Source organism: Thunnus albacares, chromosome 14, assembly GCF_914725855.1.
Source record: "Thunnus albacares chromosome 14, fThuAlb1.1, whole genome shotgun sequence".
Classification (NCBI taxonomy): domain Eukaryota; kingdom Metazoa; phylum Chordata; class Actinopteri; order Scombriformes; family Scombridae; genus Thunnus; species Thunnus albacares.
Genome location: NC_058119.1, coordinates 10,910,976 through 10,929,040, shown reverse-complemented (window position 1 = coordinate 10,929,040; position 18,065 = coordinate 10,910,976). Strand labels below are relative to the sequence as shown.

Here is an 18,065-nt window from a genome sequence, read left to right as displayed (position 1 = left end):
GTGTTGGGGTTACTCAAATGTAACTTATTATACATTACTCATTACTTTTTAAAAAGTAATGCATTACTGTACTTAATTACTCCATGTGCAAGGTAATTAATTACACTACTCGTTACATTACTTTTGCATTACTCCGCAATAACTCCTGAGATGCATTGTCGTGTAATTGCCAGCTACCAATATAGGGTTAAACCTTACATATGCCCACATATAAGAGCAAATCCCTGTCTTAATAAGGAGGACATACAAAAGAAAAAGTTTTCCTGACTGATGATGGTGGCCGTCCGTCCCCTGTTATTGGTGTTTTGCTGAATATGTTTCCGAAAGACGGAGATTCCACTGCAGAAACAGGCAGCATTTCCTCTATTATGTGCGATGCTACAAGCCTATTCATCTCTGCTTTTGTTAACGTTACCTGTTGAAAATCAGGCTTTGGCTGCTTGGTTAAGGTCGGCATACACTCAGATTGAGCATCACTCTGGGTCCGGGAGTCTTTGGCTACTAGCTTTGTGTTAGCATGTTGCCTTTGCAGGTGCTGCTGTGTGATGTGTTCACAGCAGTGGATAGTTGTTTCTGGCCTGGACACAGTTTGTACTTTACCGTCACATTCTCGTCTTTTCGCGTAACAACTTCGAAGTAGTGTGCATACCTCCACCACTCAAAAGTTGTAGACCGCTCTGCCATTTTTGTCTTTTCTCCCACACGTGTGTACATGTGTGTCGGATCTCAAGCTAAAGTCATGTCATGACAGGTAAGACGATTGTTGCACAAGCGTGCATGACAGGCACCTTTGATTATTGTTTAATGCAGATAATTGGAGAACCTGTGTAACGCAAGTAACGACGGAATTTTTAACGGATTAGTAACTCTAATGTGATTACTGAATGTAGGAACACTAACGCGTTACATTACTGCGTTACAGACAAATGTGGTGTGATTACAGTAACCAACACTACTGCTGATAAGTGATACACTGGTATGAGATGCAGACTCAACAGAACAAAAATAATAAACGTGAATGATTTGACGAAATTCATAAGCTATGTCTACATTAATCAGACAAATATACACTATCGCCTCTCTCGCATCCATATTCGTCTCTTACCACCTCTCCATATAAAAGACAATTGCTTCAGTAATAACGGGCAATAAGAAGATTCTGATATTGTATGGCTAAGATACATTTACTGTGTGCCGACAAATTAGTTTAATATAATTCGCATGTTATATCATAATATGCTTTTTTTTTTTTTTTTTACCATGGATGTATTAAAAGAGCTCTAATTATACATCCATGAATTTTACGTGTCAGTGTTTCATAACCCGGAAGGGGTCATTGTTGTGTAAACGGACTTCCGGATGGCACATCCCGTAGTAGTACAACAATGGCTGAAGCGAAGTCAAAGTGTTACTGCTGTGTACCTCATTGTCAAGCGAACAAACAACGGCAACCTTACTTAAGTTTTCATGGCTTTCCCAGTGATATAATTGAAAGGAAGAAGTGGGTTCAAGCAATTCGTAGAGATGAAGGTCCGGACTTTACAATACTCCGAGGAAGTACATTTGTTTGTAGCCGGCACTTCAATCAAGTTGACTTCACGCCAGCAACCGATCGCAAGCGGCTGAAAGTCGGGATAGTCCCCTCCCGTTTCCAGTGGAATAACTGGGGAGAGTCACAACAAGAGTCCGTTTATGATAGAGCAACAACTGGCTTGGGCCATGATGTTCACCGGTGTGAGGACGCCTCCCCTGGGTCAATAGATCACAACTACGCGACTGCTCCTGCTCCAGGTATGTTGATGCTCGAGTGAATTGTGAAATAGGCTATTCTTTCTGGCTCTTTATATGTTGATTGTTATTGGTAGTTGTTTTTTTATGCACCGAATATTGTGCACATTTTTAAATATTCTGTATTTTTGTGAGTACGCACTTTTATGTGACATATGGGCTTATGTCAAAAGCTTTACAGTGTAACACCTGTAATAACATTTATCTGATTCTGAGTCAAATGGCTTCAGTTTTCTTCTCTCTTTTTGTTACCCCAAAATCTCATACAGGTGTACTGGAAACAGAGCCGCCACAACTGACAGTGAGCCATTTGCATTTTCATGGCTTTTGTGTCTCAGATGAGAATATCCACTTCTATACAAGGTTTGCTTCGAAAGAGCTTTTTCATGCCTTCTGGGAGACTGTTCAACCATCTGCATCTATGCTGGTTTACTGGTCACAGGCACAGAAAAAGGGACAAATATTTGCACCCACTTTTCCTAGTCCAATGCGCAGGTTGCAATTAATTGATGAGTTTTTTCTGTACTGTTGCCGTGTTGCTGCGGGCCTGAAAGAGACTGTGCTGGCTGACATCTTTCAGGTCAGTGTGTCCACAGTCTGCAGCATTGTAATAACTTGGGCTAACTACCTCTACCTGCTCTTCAGCTCCTTGCCCATCTGGATGAGCAGACGGCAAGTGGAGTCCACCATGCCGCTCAAATTCAGGCAGTACAGTCCAGAGGTGAGGGTGATCATCAGCTGCACAAAGGTTTGGTGCGAGATCCCATCATCCCTCTCTCTCCAGTCAGAGGATTTCTCAATCTACAAAAATATTACAACCTTGAAGGGGTTAATTGGGATTGCCCCATGTGGTGCTGTGACTTTTGTGTCCAGTCTCTATGCTGGCTCCATCTCAGATCGAGAGCTCACTGAAAGGTGTGGCATACTTGACTTACTGGAGCCAGGAGATGGCTGCGTGGCAGACAGAGGGTTCACCATTGAGAAGATGCTGGCTAATCGTGGGGCAAAGCTGATCATACCCCCATTTAAAACCTCAGCGCAGTTCAGCAAAAAAGGTGCTCTGAAAAGACAAGCCATAGCTCGACTTCGAATTCGTGTTAAAAGAACAATCAGAAGAGTGAAAGAGTATCACATCTGGGACACCACTCTTCCTTTATCTTTGTCTGGGACAGTCAACCAGCTGTGGACCAACTGCTGCTTGATGACCAACTTTCAGGGACCACTTGATTTAAACTTAACTTAACTAAGTACATTTACTCAAGTACTGTACTTAAAGTACAATTTTGAGGTACTTTTATTTTACTTCAGTATTTCCATTTAATGCTACTTTATACTTCCACTCCACTACATGTCAGAGGTAAATATTGTACTTTCTGCTCCACTACATTTATTTGACAGCTTCAGTTACTTTTCTCATAAAAAAAACATGAAATGCTTATATATATATATGATGCAGTACTGTCCTACTAATCTACTCAGTGGTATAAAATGTATCTAAAACTGGCTCCACATTGAAGAACTACAACATTCAAATATTCTAACACATATTTGTTAATATTTTGTATCTCTTAAGCAATATTGAAGGAGTATCTGGCCTCCGTATATGGTTACAAGCCTTGTGTAGATATTTGAGTTAATCATCTCTTTTTTTATATGTGAATTTCTGTTATTGTTATCATACTCTGTCAGCCACTAGTCGGCACTGTTACTTCACTTTGGAGTATTTTCTCATTATAGTCGATGCCTGTATTCAGTGTCACTATGTGTATGATGGGAAGCAGATTTCTTGGATTGTTATTCATTAAAGTTAAAGTTTATTAGACTATGGTATTTCTACTTTGACTTAAATAAAGGATTTGAATACTTCTTCCAACACTGCCTTTAGACACAAAAAGTATGAATTTATGTTTGATGTAATTGTTATGATACGATGAGAAGTTAATGTAACAACAGTGAGCTTAATGCTCATTAGACCAAGTCAGTGCATTTTATTCATTTGTTTACAATTGTCTTTTCTGTAGTTATGCAGTAATACAAATACAATAATCCAGTAATAATCCAGTAACTATACAATTGTGTATATATAGAACTTGCCAAGAACAGTCACTCATGTGAGCTATAATAATAGTTTTTAGTTTGTTTTTACATTGTTTAACAAGACTAGTTCCAATGAAAATTATCCATTGACTAAAATACTTAAAACCCCATAATGTCTAGTGGAATATATTACATTTATAAATATTTACACATATTTATAAAAAAATGTACACAATAGGCTCCTAGATATACAGGTAAGATATCTGACAGGTAGGAGGAGGAGACAAAGGGTTACTGTTCATTTATCTTTCTGGATACACATCCACATATGCACTGGCGACTGGTCAATAGGGCACAGCCCCACCTGCTGTCACCAGAAAGAACCGTGCAAACAAATGATGTTATTTTCAATTTTCGAACTGTAATTTATAATCTATGAATATAGCATCTTCATAAATTGCATTATATAATTTGTGTCAGGATTTTAGTTTATTGTTAATTGTTCCCTGCCTTGCTGCTTCAGACTGCGTTTTCCCGTTTCGTGTCCGCAGTGGGCCTACCGTGGCCGGCGTGAATGTGAGGCTAGCCCCTCTCTCACAATGCAATGTGTATCGTACGCGGGAAAATATGAATATGCATGCCCAGAGTGTTAGTGTAGTCAATGTAGATCACACGAAATTGATGACAAGTGGGGGAGACAGCCCGTAGCCCCACTAAATTTCATATTTCATATTTCAAATGACGCTGCTGTGGAATTTACAGTCGGCAAAAAAGAGGGGAGACTTTCTTAGCTAACGCCAGCTAACTTGTAAAAAAATAAAGTGGATTTCATATTCGAGCACAGGGTATAACCCCTTTATTTGGAGGAGAAACTGAATTAAAGCGCCTCGCAGCCCACTAGCCACGGAATACTGTTATCACTCAAAGTGCTGTTAAAATTAACCGCGGGTTTAACGCCATACATCCATGGTTTAAAGTGGTGAAGTTTGCCCAGAGGAGTGAAAGTGTATTTTATCATCCTGCCTTGGTGGTTCTGGTCCGTGCATTGACCATATTGTTGTGCTTGATTGATTGCTATAGATGGTGACGAGTGTCAGTGTGTCCATGCTCATCTATTGAGGTTGTTGTCATAAAGTTGTCACAGAATGGATTAGTATCCTTAAAAAAGTTGTCTTTGCACTTCGTTGTGATGTCGAGCTCTTTGCTGTTCGCTTATGGCCCTGTTGGCTCATTTGTTCTGAGCTTAGTTGTGTCGGCGTATGACGATAGAATATTACATTCTTAATTAAACAATAGTACACCAGAGGGTGTGCTTTAGTGATGTGGTCAAGCGCCTCGTTCCTGACCGCATCACTGTTGTGAGTCAGCCAGCCAACTTGGGTTAATGCTTTCTAGATATCGTGGCATTTCCCAAACTGAATAAATACCTCACATATAAACACAAAAATTCTTTGCTAGCTCAAACTTGTTGTAACTAAGACATCCGTTGAAAAAATAATTTTTCCACGGACAGATTTAGCTAGTACGTCCGCAAACTTTACATACATTTTTAAGCTAGCTGCGCCGTGTCACCAGCACAGATGATGGAGGATGCCGGAGTGGGAGCTGAGATATACTCTCAACTGAGTACGGCTAGGTGTGCTTTCATGCTGATTTGAGCACGTTCTAAATGTCTAGTTGACCAATCAGATTGCTTGGTCGGAATTACCTGTTGTATAATTTAGGTTTGTGACAGTGGTAATGAAACTCTCTCACTCACCCACTCATTCTCTCTCTCTCTCTCTCTCTCTCTCTCTCTCTCTCTCTCTCTCTCACTCACTCACTCACTCACTCACTCACTCACACACACACACACACACACTCTATCTTCTTCTATATATGTGTACAAGACCGGCTAGAAGCAGCCACTTTGTTGTTAAAAGTGTTTTGTGGAGCCATGCATGGACCCATAACATGTTAAAAAGAGCAAGTACTATAGTTTTCCTGGTATGTGGCCTATCTATTGAGGCAGTTGGTGCCCCACCAATTTTTTACATGTAAAAACGCCGTTGCATATATGTACCAAAAAAGTAAAGGTTCACCTTTTCTTTCATTTCTGTTATCATTTCATCATTCCTCCAGACTCTTTCAACAGTTGTGTCCTCCTCAGTGTCAGTAATGAAATCGCACCAGCTCAATCCAGTTACTGCCAATTGACCTTGAACCTGCCCGTAGAATTTATGATTTTGTTTCAGTTTTGCCTGCCGGTTCACACATTTGACATGCACCACCTCAGAAATGTTACAGATGTCTGTCTTCTAGCACCTGAGGTTCATGCTCAAGGCCCCTTGTCATTGCACCAGTTTGTCGTACTCCTTTAAGTATCTGCGCTGCCAGTGCCTGACCAGAAGACTCCCCTCATACATGGCAAACCTCATAGAACCTACTGGCTGTTACTCTGGGCTGGCACATTTCTTTCCATAATGGACACTCAGACTGCTCTTGTGTGCCCTCCTGTATCATAGCTGCAATCTCCTGTGTGACAGTTAGGCAGTCAGTCAACTGATGCAGATTAAGCTCTAAACGCAGTTCTTTTAGTCTGACAGAGTTTTTTTGAGAGCCAATCTAAATTCAAATCACCCAAAATAACTAGCTTAGATTAATTTGGCAATTTCTTCCAAGGCCTCACAAATTGCAGATGGGGGATGGTAGATTACAATAGCTGCGAAATGGTCAGCGCCTCAAGGGCAGATGTCCAGAACAATATATTCAAAACTCTTTGACAGCAGCAACATGAAGAACAGAAAAACAGAAACAGTAAAAAGTCTTTGACATAGATCAATACTCCACCTCCTTTTGATTTTCTGTCAATGTGAAAGATATTGTTTGTCTTTTGTTTTGTTTTATGATTAGTAGTTTTTATTGTTTTTCAAACAGGTCAAGACAACACATCAGATACAGACGGGTGACAAATTAAAGGAAAAACTGGTACAGGTCTGAATGCTTGACCCCTACAGTGAGGGGATCTGGTGGCTCTGTTATGCTTTGGGGGGCATTTTGCTGGCATAGTTTGGGTCCACTTGTCCCCTTAGAGGGAAGGGTCACTGCAAATCAATACGAAGATGTCATCACCTTCATCCTATGATGACACATTTCTATCCTGATGGGAGTGGTTTCTTACAGGATGACAATGCCCCAATTCACAGGGCATGAAGGGTCACTGAGTGGTTTGATGAGTATGAAAATGATGTGAATCATATGTTATCGCCTTTACAGTCACCAGATCTCAACCCAATTGAACAGCTATGGAATTTGGACTGATGTGTTAGAAAGCGCTCTCCACCACCGTCATCAAAACACCAAATGAGGGAATATCTTTTTGAAGAATGGTGTTCATCAGTCTCGGCATTGATTCTACAAGTCTCTGGAACTCTTCTAGAGGGATGAACACCATTCTTCAAAAAGATATTCCCTCATTTGGTGTTTTGAAGATGGAGAGTAGTCATCAAAGTCCTGGCACCGTCCTCCATCTCCTTTGGGGTTGATGACCAACACAGCAGGGAAGTGCAGGGAAAATCCTATGTGGCGTTCATGACGCATTTCTTTGCATTGTTTGAACTGTCTGCGCATGTCTTTCACTGCCTTGGAATGGTACAGGAATATCATTATGCAGTGTCCTCTCTATGACAGCTTCCCCTTGTTTTGTGCTGCTTGCATGATCTGGTCTTGATAGTGCAGGAACCTAGCCACCATAGCCCTGGGGAACTGGCTGTCTGGTCTGCGTGGAGCCAGTGCCCAATGGGCTTTGTCTAATTCCAAACCCTTAGGAAGTCGAGCCCCAAGATATCTGGGATCACCCTGGTTAGAAATAAAAGGGCACCATTGTAGTCACAGGATTCAGGGAAGCCCACAAAAAACAGGTTGTTGTGGTGGCTTCTAGAGTCTAGATCATCCACCTGCTGGCCAAGTAGCTCCAGCTCGGCCCAGGTCACAGGAGGATTGGCTTTCAGCGCCTCATTGCTATCCTAAAGGGGGTCTAGATGACATACTACATTGGAGAGGTGCATGGTAACAGTTGTCAGTTTGGACTCCATGGATGTGGTGGCTCTGTGGATTTCACTTTGTTGTTGTGTCCACTTGAAATTTCTGTAAGGAAGCTGTATATATTTGCGATATCAGCAGCAACCCTGCCTAGTTCACAGTCGGAGATGGTATCATTAGCTGTAGCTGCTGTGAGTGTATTCTGGGGTAGGTGAAGGGGGATTTCTTGAAGTTCTTCTTGCAATGTTCTTGCTACTTGGCATTTCATTAAGTTTGTTTTTGGCCCAGAGTGTATAGTTGTGTTGTTGTGTTTTCTGTTCAGGCAGCCATTCTCAGACTCTGTGTCACATGACTCAGCTGACAAATGTATTTTTAACTTATGAACAAAAATTTATAAATGTAACTGCTGACCCTTGTCCAAATAATAGCCTAAAATAAGTATGTAGATTGATTTCTCCAAGGAGCTACTGGCTTTTAATCCACTACAGTAAGATGATCAATTTGTGGAAAATAAAAACTGAATTCAGTGACAATTTGGAAAATGGCCTGCAGTGATGTGAGGTGCATTATTTATAGTTAATAAGATGTTAAAGTGTGCAAGGATTCTTAACAGATTCTCCAAAATCTAATATCAGGGTGTACAAGCTGTACAGTGAATTAAATAAATTGCTATACTTTAAAGGCTTTTAAAAATCTAAATACTAAGTAAACAAGAGATTTTTAAAATGATTTTAAAACTGGTTATATTATATCTACATGGACCAAAACTCACGGTGCACATTTCAAAAATGATGACAGTAAGTCAAGAGTTTTTCGTGGAAAGTTATTACATTTATAGACAGCAGACATGAACGTACCAGCAGTTGTTCACCAACAACAATTTGCCACATTTTCCCAGCTGTATTTCTTGATAACATATGGTGTTTCTTTGCAATCTACATATTGTATTGAAGCTGAACTAAAAATAACAGTTATTCAACACCCCTATTATATACCAAAAAATGTTACCCCTTGAACCATATACAATTGTGCAAAATGTGTGTTTTGCAATATGAAATATATAAAATATGAAGATATGCTGTTTGATGATGTGTCCCTTGTGGACTGCACTGACTGTTTTCACTGACATTTCTTTCTCTCTTTTTAATATGTAAACGACCTGGTCATGGTGGACACAGCCCTGAGACTCACATCAAGAGCAACATTAGTGTAAACATAACACACATTAATGTGAGGTATGAAGGAGTTAAGGCTTTTTGGTCAAGTGAAAATTAGGAGCTTATGTGCACTTTTCCCTCATAGCAGACAATTGGTTTTATGGGTGCACTTTGCATCACAGTGCTTTCAGATTCTGATATTCACAGACTCTGGTGTCCAGTCTCTTGTATAGCTCAGCTATACTACTGTACATGACAAGGCTATTGCATAACAGCCTGATCAGATAGAGTGCACAATAAGGGCAGAGAAAGCAGATCCAACAGCCAGTCCCAGAGTGAGAAAGAAGGACATGACCACTCCTGTGGCCTCTGCCAGCTCCCGAGGTACCACTTTTGGCCCATAGATCATTGGTAGAGTGCCTAGGTAACCATTAGTTAGGCCTAGCAGGCAGTTAAAGATCACAGGGTACACATCATGTGCAAACAGCACAGTATGGAGGTGGTCTCTCGGCTGATAGTTACAAAACATGAAAAGTGGGATCATGGCGGAGCGACACACCACCAGTATAGGCAGGACTTGGCTGGTTGGGCCGGGCACCTGCAGCCAGGCTGTGGCCTGCCTACCACAAAAGTCTGCTACATTGTACAGGAGGAAACTTGTGAGGGGCACAAAGTAAGTGGTGGTCCAGATGCTGCCGCTGTCTTTGTTGACAGACTGGATCCCTGATGATACTGCAGGGAACACCATGATAGAGACGCAGAAGACGTAGAAGACGCTCAGGCCCAGCACCCATGTCTTCCTGAGGATACGTTGCAGTGGTGGGGCGGAGACACCGTTCCCTGTACCTGCTGCTGCTCCCCCCTCACTGTTACCTCCTGGACTGGTGCTCGCTGCTGCCAGCATGTAGTGTCTGGAGGGAAGAGAGGAACATATGAGGTATTAGATGAGCTATTACCTCAAAAATCTCTAAAAGTCATGATAAAAATAAATGGTTTTAGACAGAATCAAATGGTAGCAACAAATTCAAATGCACAAACAATGTAACTGGAACAAGCAAGTTTAGAGTTTTTATTACAAATCTTGTGATGAGATGTTAAGGATTTGTTTCCAGCGTTAGCCCCATCTGGTGGCAATAACAAAAATGACACTGAATCTGTAATCTATGGTATCCAGATTCAGCTGGACGTTTTCTTGAAAAAGGTCTTCTGATAAATTTGAAAATTAAAATACATGTTTTAAAAGTTGCTGTATGTATCTATATGGGAACCAGAATCTCTATCTTTCTTACTGACCGTGAATATGCAAGTTTGGGCAGCAGCAGGTATGTGAAAATGCAGAGCAGGATGAAGACGTCGGCTGTCAGGAAGTAGGCCAGAGCACTATCGGTCACATCTTCTGCCACTGCCAGGTCTACTATTGATGCTACTGCACTCAGTGTGCCTCCCATAGCCTGGCCTGAGATAGAAAAGGACTTCAGCTTATGTACAGTCATTTCACAAGAGACACATAAGAAAAAAAGGGAGAGAGGGGTAGAGTGTGCTCTTCTTGTTGTGTTCACAAGTACGTGCCCACACACAGACACCGACATGACAACATCATGTCACATACATACATCATGTTTGGAGTTGGCAAGAAATAAACATTCATGATAGTAAGTTACTTCATCAAGAAACCCTTAATAAAGCCGACAAACAGTACATACTATAGAAAGTATTTGTACAATGATAATGTATAAAGAAAATAGTGTCAATAAGAGACATTCCTGAACTGAATAAGGACTGTACCTGATATGAGGGCCTGGGAGATCCTCATGGGGAAATGCCCGCTGATCCCAAATACGCTGCCAGAGAAGAGGTTCGAGGCTCCGCTGACGACAGCGACGCAAGCCAGTGTGCCGGCAAAGAACTCCATCCTGCAGTCTGACACGTCCACTTTCACCAGCACTGTGGTCACCACAAACACCAACAGGATCACAAAGAGAGACCACAGGATCCGCACGTTTGATGACAACCTATGAACACCCCCCGCAGACACATACATACACAGGGATTAGGCAGGTCAGTTGATCAATGTAAACTTAAAAATTAAAGCAGATGTAAGGTTGGCTGTTTTTTGTGTCAAGGACAGTTTGATTTGATTGAATACAGTCTGTATAAACCACAAATCTGCATACAACACTGACTGTTATCACAAAGATATTAACTATCCATCACAAATAATAGATATAAAATTTATTCTGAAGGAGATGACTTTTAAAATGATAACACATCCTCTTTGCTCCGTGTTATCTCAAACCAACACAGACTGATCAAAATCCAGAGAGAATATAAAGGGACACACAGCATTTTAAGGTCACTGGGTAAATTAGATTACTGTAATTTAATCTAATGTACTAAAAGCACTTTATTATGTTTATCATGGTGGAGTGAGAGACTCAACAAGTTAGAAATTCAGACCGAGAGGAGTGTGCTGTGTGTGTGTGTGTGTGTGTGTGTGTGCGTGTTTTTGGTGAAAGCAACCTGTTAACAAGGACATAGTTGAGTATCAGACAGAGCACAGAAGGCACCGTGGAGGCAATGGCCAGATAACTTTCAAAGTAGTCCTGTGAATAGTTAGAGAAAAGACAAAACATTTTCAATTCACAGTTTCTTGCATAGTGTCTGTGTGTCTCTCTTTCTCTCTCACACTCTCACACACACACACACAAACACAAAGAGGAAGTGAAAAGAGAAATCTAAAAATTCTCTTCTTCTTTATCGTTGCTATGGTGACTGAGGTCAAACATTAATCTCTGAGAAACCATCCGGACCGTTTCACAGATTTAACAGTCTTATCTTAAATAATAGCCTGGTATTAAATTGTACTGTTTTAACAAATAAAAGCCTGTCTTCAGTAAACTTCTGGGCAAAGAAATTCGTTGCTGGTTGCTCAACCATGCTGCAAGCCACTGTGCAATTATTACTGAAGGCAAACTTTCCTAGCCAGCTTGCTATATCTGTACCTAGTGTGGTACAGATACACAAAGATTAGTTGAAAATGAGTTTGAGTCATAGGAATCAATTACTTAGGAGCATTGGCCTTTCTTTTGGATGTTGTGCGGTTCTTTCAGTTGACTACACTCTTTGTGACACTCCTGTCCAAATTGATAAGTGAATCATATAAATTTATTCCTTATTGCTTGACTATCCTGACTCATAGCTACAGTATCTGGCTGCAAGACACCTTCCTTTTACCCTCTCAACCTTTCATTCCTCAACAAGTCTTGTGGCATTTCTAATGGTATAATTGTGTTGCAATGGATTTCTGTGAGATGTGAAAGGACCCTCAGTCCTCACATCTGTCACACTACACACATATTTGTGAGTATAAAACACACACACACACAAACAAACAGTGAGAAAACACAGTGCTGTTGTTTTCCTCTTACTCACACTGAGGTCTGAACGTTCCTCCTCACCCCCGCTGTGATGAGTGTTGTTACTCAGTTTGTAGAGCCAGTAGTGTTTGGCTGTTATGAAGAAGTTCCAGGGCAGCAGGGAGCCGATGCCCATCAGAAAGAAGATGATGTACACCAAATAATAAGAGTCCTCTGGACTGTAGCGTACAGCCAAAGGCACTGATGAATGTTTGGGCAGGAGGGATGCAGAGGGACTCTGGTCCTCGTTTTCCTCATCATCAGATACATTGTGGTTGCCGAGAGCAGTCGGAACATAGGAGGAGTTGAGACTGGGCTGCACAGGGTCTATGCCGTCCATTTTCAGACAGCACACTCAAAAAGTAAAGAGGAGAGAAAAAGGGGAAGGTTGGGGGAAAAGGAGGTAGTAGAAAACTCTAAGATGGGAACTGTTTAACAGAAAGCTGTGAAAGAGAAAAGGAAAAACATCTTTAAAAAAGACATCAATGCAACATGGTAATATTCCTGCAATAAGTGGGATTTGGAAGATGCTTACTTTTAATTGTGCATGTCCACAAAGGAAAAAGTAGACTGTGTTTGCTGTGAAGCCATACTCTGGAGAGAGCTCTGGGTCGTGGCTGGTAGAGAGCAGTCCAGTGGTCAGTGTAATGCAATGCTGCAGTAAGAGGAGTCACATTTAAGCCTTTCTGGGGATATCAACAAATATTTTCAACATTTATCCCATCATAAATAAAATAAACACACATGTAAGATAATGTGAGACCCAAAGAGGAGAAGCTGTACTCTGAGCTGAACTGTTTATGTTCAGCACAAAACACTGAACATGAAGCTCATAAAATGTCTACTGCTCATGTCATCTTAAAAAGAAAAAGAAATAAGAAGCACTTCAGAATGACAGTTCTACAGCGCAGACTTTATTCCAAAGCTGACATTTTGCCAACGATGCGCTTTCTTCTAAGCTACTGAACCTTTGCCAGTTAATTAAGTATGACAAACAGCTACCTATACAATTCAGCAATGCCTCGTAATCATGTTTCAGATGATGTGGAATGTCACATGAACACATTGTCCTTTTCTTACTGAGCCACTGCAGCACCAACAATATTACTGGGGGCCCCTGCCATCATTATTATTTGACAGCAATGTGTGGATGTGAACCCGCTGCACTCCCACAGGAACCAGGATTTTATAAAGTTGACTGCTCCAGTGTGATTGTTTGACTCATTGTGCTGTTTTTCAGCAATCACCAAATCTGCACGTGCTCTACAAACTACAACCTTACATGTAAAAAAAAAAAAAACACTGAATTGTGAGCTTGTGAGGAAAGTCATGAGACAGGCACCGGAGAGCTGCGGTGTCTGAATGTCACTGACAGAAATAGAAGGGCACGTTTTCAATTGCATCACTTGCTTGAACAATATGAGTTTATTACTTGAACTATTTAAGGAGACGAAAGGAAGACTGACATGGCAGCACGAAGCTGAGCTTGCATTTTAAAGCATCATGTGTGCCACTAATGAGGAACCAGTATTCACATGATGCTTACTCAAGAAAATACAATTACACCGATTTAAACTTCAGACTACAGACTGAGAAGTTTCATTCAAGGAAGTGGGCTCCTTGTCACTGCGGACAGCCGCTTTCACAGTGTGTTTCCACAACTCAGAGAAAAGTATTCCTAGTTCTTCATTATTGTGGTCTTATGACGAATGGGTATGTCAATTTGCCATTTATTTTGTGTGGGCATCGCAGTCAAACAAACAAACAAACAAACGTAAACCGACCAAACCGGTTGGCAAAGTGTTCAAAAATGTAGCTAACTGATCTGACTAGACCCGCGGCTAATGTTGGGCTACTTAAATAAAATGTAAACATACCTCACTGTTGCAGACTCACTGGCGGTTGTCTCTGTCCTTCTTGAAGCGTTAACCTGACACAAAAATCCATTTCACAGCAAACTTCGTTTCTAGTCACCTGATAAACAACCACTCTTCAGCCTGTGAACCCACGAGCAAGCGTTATTTTTTTCCCCACCTGCATTCTGCGAAGACCCGCCCCTACTCTGCCTTTTGATTGGCTCTGACCTTGATACTCTTACGCTATCACTAACCAGCTCACTCCTCATGCCTACACCTAACCAATCCAAACAAAGAAAGCAACAATTACTAGCCAATCAGAAGCAGAGTAAATAAGGTTGGCTATAACTCTCGCGAGATTTTAACCCTAACCTTAACCTCACCCAACCTCAACCGTAACCTTGCGAGAGTTCGTCCCTCCGGCTCGTTTACCAAAAAATAAAACTCACCGGCAGCGACAACAATGAGAGTTCCGGCATGAATCCTTCAGAATAAAAGCTTTATCTATTCCACACAGACTAAAACGCACTTCGCACAATGACTACATGAATTACGTATAGGAAAAACTATCATCTGGTTTAAACGTTATTTAAAAACTTTTACACCAGACGTCTTATTTTACTTGCGGAACAGCAGTCGTCTTTCCGGTCCAGTTTTTATAAAATAAAAGTATGAATATTAAGGACACTCATTTGCACAAAATTGTTATCCAGGATACAAACTACTATTAACAGATGCTTCTTACAACATGTTTTGAGTGTCATTTTGGAAAAAAAACAACAACAGTTGCTGGACTGTGGATGAAAAATGATGAACAAACTTCATTGAGAGTTAAACTGAGCCTTTTGCTTTTTCAAGGAAAATTCTGGGATTTTAAATAAAAACCAGTGATGTCATTGATAAAGTGAGGATGAGAAGGTAAGGTACTAATCATTCAGCTGGGGTTTTAACTTTTTCTTTTCTTTTCTTTTTTCTTTTTTTCTTTTTTTAAACATAAATTTAAAGGGGATGTTTTTGAAACAGTGCCTTCTGGTAGATGGATTTTATTGATAAGTAAGCAAGACAATGCTATTTTTATTGTTTGTATCATATACAGGTTTGATTCCCATGTTTCTAACAAAGTCTTATTTAATGAAATAACATCCAAATTGAAGGAACTAAACAATAAATACCAAGGTTCATAAATAATTATTTGTGGTGATTTCAATGAATGTCCTGATGATATGGAGGACAGATACCATCCTAAGCTAAACAAAGCTTCACAGAGCAATAACCTTGTTTCGTTACTCTGCTCCAACTTTTCTTTGATGCATGGTGTTTCTTCAACCCTTTTAGTGTAATAGAAAATTAACTTTAAAATCAAGAATTGATCTATTTTTAATTTCTTACCCTACCCTTCAATTTTTGAAAGAAGTTAATCATATTCATGCCCCATTATTGGACCATAATCAAATAATTTTGAAATTAGGTGCTACCCAGGAGACCTCTTGTATGCAAGGGAATTGGAAATTCAACAATACTCTTTTAAATGATGATTCATTTAATGATACTATTGAAAAACTAGCAGACAAAATCCTCAATGACGGCTTAAACAATGACTAAAGGAAAAAAATATTAATTCTTTAAATAAAAGGTTAGGTATGTTGTTATTAAAAGAAGAAAAGAAAAAGAAGAACTAAAGAAAGAGGTATTCAAAAAGCTGACTTGATGTACAAACTTGACCTTCTACTGACAAAAGAAAATATCACTTTGGAAGAAGAAATCCAGTTGAAGGGCATCCAGCTACAGCTGGATCAAATTTGTTTAGACATGGCAAAAGGAATGTTTATTAGGTCTAGAGCCAAGTAGCTAGAGGAAGGGGAGAGGAACACAAATACTTGAGAAAAGAATTTATAAAAGGAAATCATTAACTGCCCTTAATATTGGGTAATTAAAAATGGAAAAGAAAGATCTCAAGTCAATATATAATTTTGTCACTGCATTTTATGGAAAATTATACAAATTCAAATTGAATGCAAAATATTGTGCAAGTGTCCTGGAAAAAATCCAAACTAATATCCCTTCAACTGGTGAACAATTTAAATCTATGTGTGACTCTGACTTGTCAGCTAATGAAATTAGAGATGCATTATTTTCAATGAAGAAAGGCAAATCTCCAGTAATCGATGGTCTATCTGTTGAATTTTATACACTTGCACTTTTGGGAACTTATTCAAAATCTATTAATCTCTATGTACAAATAATGCATCAAAGACAGATGGCAGCACCAATGAAGCAAGGCATTATATCTCTTATCCCCAAACCTGATAAAGACCCTTTATCAATAGATAATTGGCGTCCTATCATTCTTTTAACAATAGATTGTAAGATCTTGGCCTTAGTATATGCAAACAGTTAAAAAAGGGCTAGATTCTCTTATAGCTGAAACTCAAACAGGATTCATGAAAAACAGACATATTAGTTGTAATATAAGACTCACCTTAGATTTGTTAGATCATGCAGATGCAGTTAACTCTAAGGCACTTATCTTGTTTTTGGACTTTTATGAAGCCTTTGACACAATCAAGCACAAGTTTCTTTTACAGTCCATCAAGGCATTTGGTTTTGGTAATAACTTTGTTGACATTGTCAGTATGTTTTACAAAGATATTAATAGCTTAGTTATAATTATTTTTAATACCTCTAAAAGATTCCAAATTAATAGAGGGGTCAGACAAGGTTGCCCTATTTCTCCTTTTTTATTTAATTTAGTCACTGAATTAAATTTTCCCAACTGGCAGATGACACTACGCTTTTTTAAAAAAGACAAGAACCAGTTGTGTAATTCAATTAATTTGATTTCTCCAATCAGTTCTAAGACTGAATATGTCCAAGTGTGAAGTTTTGTATCTGCAAGATTGTGACAATTCTGTAATTGAAAATATCCTGGTAAAGGTAACATTTAGTAACATTTACGGCTAAAAATCTCATAACTAGACAACATCTACATTTCTTAAACAGACTAAAAAAGACCAACACTTCAGGTTTTCTCTGGTAAATTACAAATATTTCTGAATAATATCCAAGTCTGAAATCAATAAATGATTTAAAAAATGTGCAACATAAAAAGTGTTTAACTAATTGCAATAAAATATCATTTATAACATCAAGCTGACAAAATACACTATCATGCACTATCATCCACTTTGTTTGGTAATTAATAAAGTGAATCTAATCTCCAAATATCACATGTAGATAATTATACACACATCAGAGCCACCACCTTTGACTGTTTGCTGTCTTAGAGCTATTAATGCTGTATGTTGTTGTGGACTGTGTGGAAAATAAGTTATCATATCAGCAAATTTATCTTATTATGTTTTCTTTTTCTTCACAATAATAGACATGATGAGTGTTTTAATAATCTCATGAAAAGCACAGTAAAGTGTAAAGGTTGTTAATTCACGAATGATTTATTAAAACCAATAAGAATTTAAAAATTCAAACTAACTGTAAATATTTCCTGTTCATTTAGAAAGATTAAAGAATAATTTTATACAATACGGTACCATTGTGTGTACTTATGTACGTGATTGATAAATGTGGGTTACCCATCACATTTACCAGCAGAGGGCATCATAAGACAGTATAGTCAGTAGTGTGTTACTGCACCTCTCTGGGAAATGGAAATAGTTCCAGTACCTGTAAGAAGAACACAGACTAAACCAGTATGTAGGTTTTTCAAACATGACACCAGGTGACTTTATGTCTTTGACTGGAATGAAAACCTGCTGTCTCTTGGCCCTCCACGA

At 39.5% G+C, this 18,065-nt stretch overlaps 2 protein-coding genes across 4 annotated transcripts; one reads left to right on the top strand and one right to left on the bottom strand.

The window, feature by feature from the left end:
• The first annotated feature begins 513 nt into the window (after positions 1 to 513).
• Positions 514 to 3,091, top strand: LOC122997114. Its single transcript, XM_044373102.1, has 2 exons — positions 514 to 1,791; positions 2,058 to 3,091. Exons 1-2 carry the CDS (start codon positions 1,386 to 1,388, stop codon positions 3,029 to 3,031), a joined length of 1,380 nt encoding a protein of 459 aa, XP_044229037.1. The 5' UTR covers positions 514 to 1,385; the 3' UTR covers positions 3,032 to 3,091.
• A 5,480-nt stretch (positions 3,092 to 8,571) lies between these two features.
• Positions 8,572 to 14,469, bottom strand: slc29a3 (solute carrier family 29 member 3). Of its 3 annotated transcripts, none has more exons than XM_044373557.1 (7): positions 14,296 to 14,469; positions 12,954 to 13,104; positions 12,435 to 12,861; positions 11,523 to 11,605; positions 10,788 to 11,014; positions 10,296 to 10,458; positions 8,572 to 9,913 (listed from the first exon to the last, which is right to left on the bottom strand). In XM_044373557.1, exons 3-7 carry the CDS (start codon positions 12,756 to 12,758, stop codon positions 9,283 to 9,285), a joined length of 1,428 nt encoding a protein of 475 aa, XP_044229492.1. In that variant the 5' UTR covers positions 12,759 to 12,861; positions 12,954 to 13,104; positions 14,296 to 14,469; the 3' UTR covers positions 8,572 to 9,282. The 3 variants fall into 3 exon arrangements, with proteins under 3 accessions (XP_044229492.1, XP_044229491.1, XP_044229493.1); XM_044373556.1 differs by having other exon boundaries at positions 12,954 to 13,073; XM_044373558.1 differs by having other exon boundaries at positions 12,954 to 13,035.
• Between the last annotated feature and the right edge of the window lie 3,596 nt (positions 14,470 to 18,065).

What these genes read in the sequence shown, in the direction of transcription:
- LOC122997114 (XM_044373102.1), top strand. Translation starts at nt 1,386, where the DNA reads ATGGCTGAAGCGAAGTCAAAGTGTTACTGCTGTGTACCTCATTGTCAA. An exon ending in CGCGACTGCTCCTGCTCCAG is followed by an intron (nt 1,792 to 2,057) that starts GTATGTTGATGC and finishes AATCTCATACAG; the next exon opens with GTGTACTGGAAACAGAGCCG.
- slc29a3 (XM_044373557.1), bottom strand. Translation starts at nt 12,758, where the DNA reads ATGGACGGCATAGACCCTGTGCAGCCCAGTCTCAACTCCTCCTATGTT. An exon ending in CTCCCAGGCCCTCATATCAG is followed by an intron (nt 10,459 to 10,787) that starts GTACAGTCCTTA and finishes TTTCTATCTCAG; the next exon opens with GCCAGGCTATGGGAGGCACA. An exon ending in CCCAAACTTGCATATTCACG is followed by an intron (nt 9,914 to 10,295) that starts GTCAGTAAGAAA and finishes TCTTCCCTCCAG; the next exon opens with ACACTACATGCTGGCAGCAG.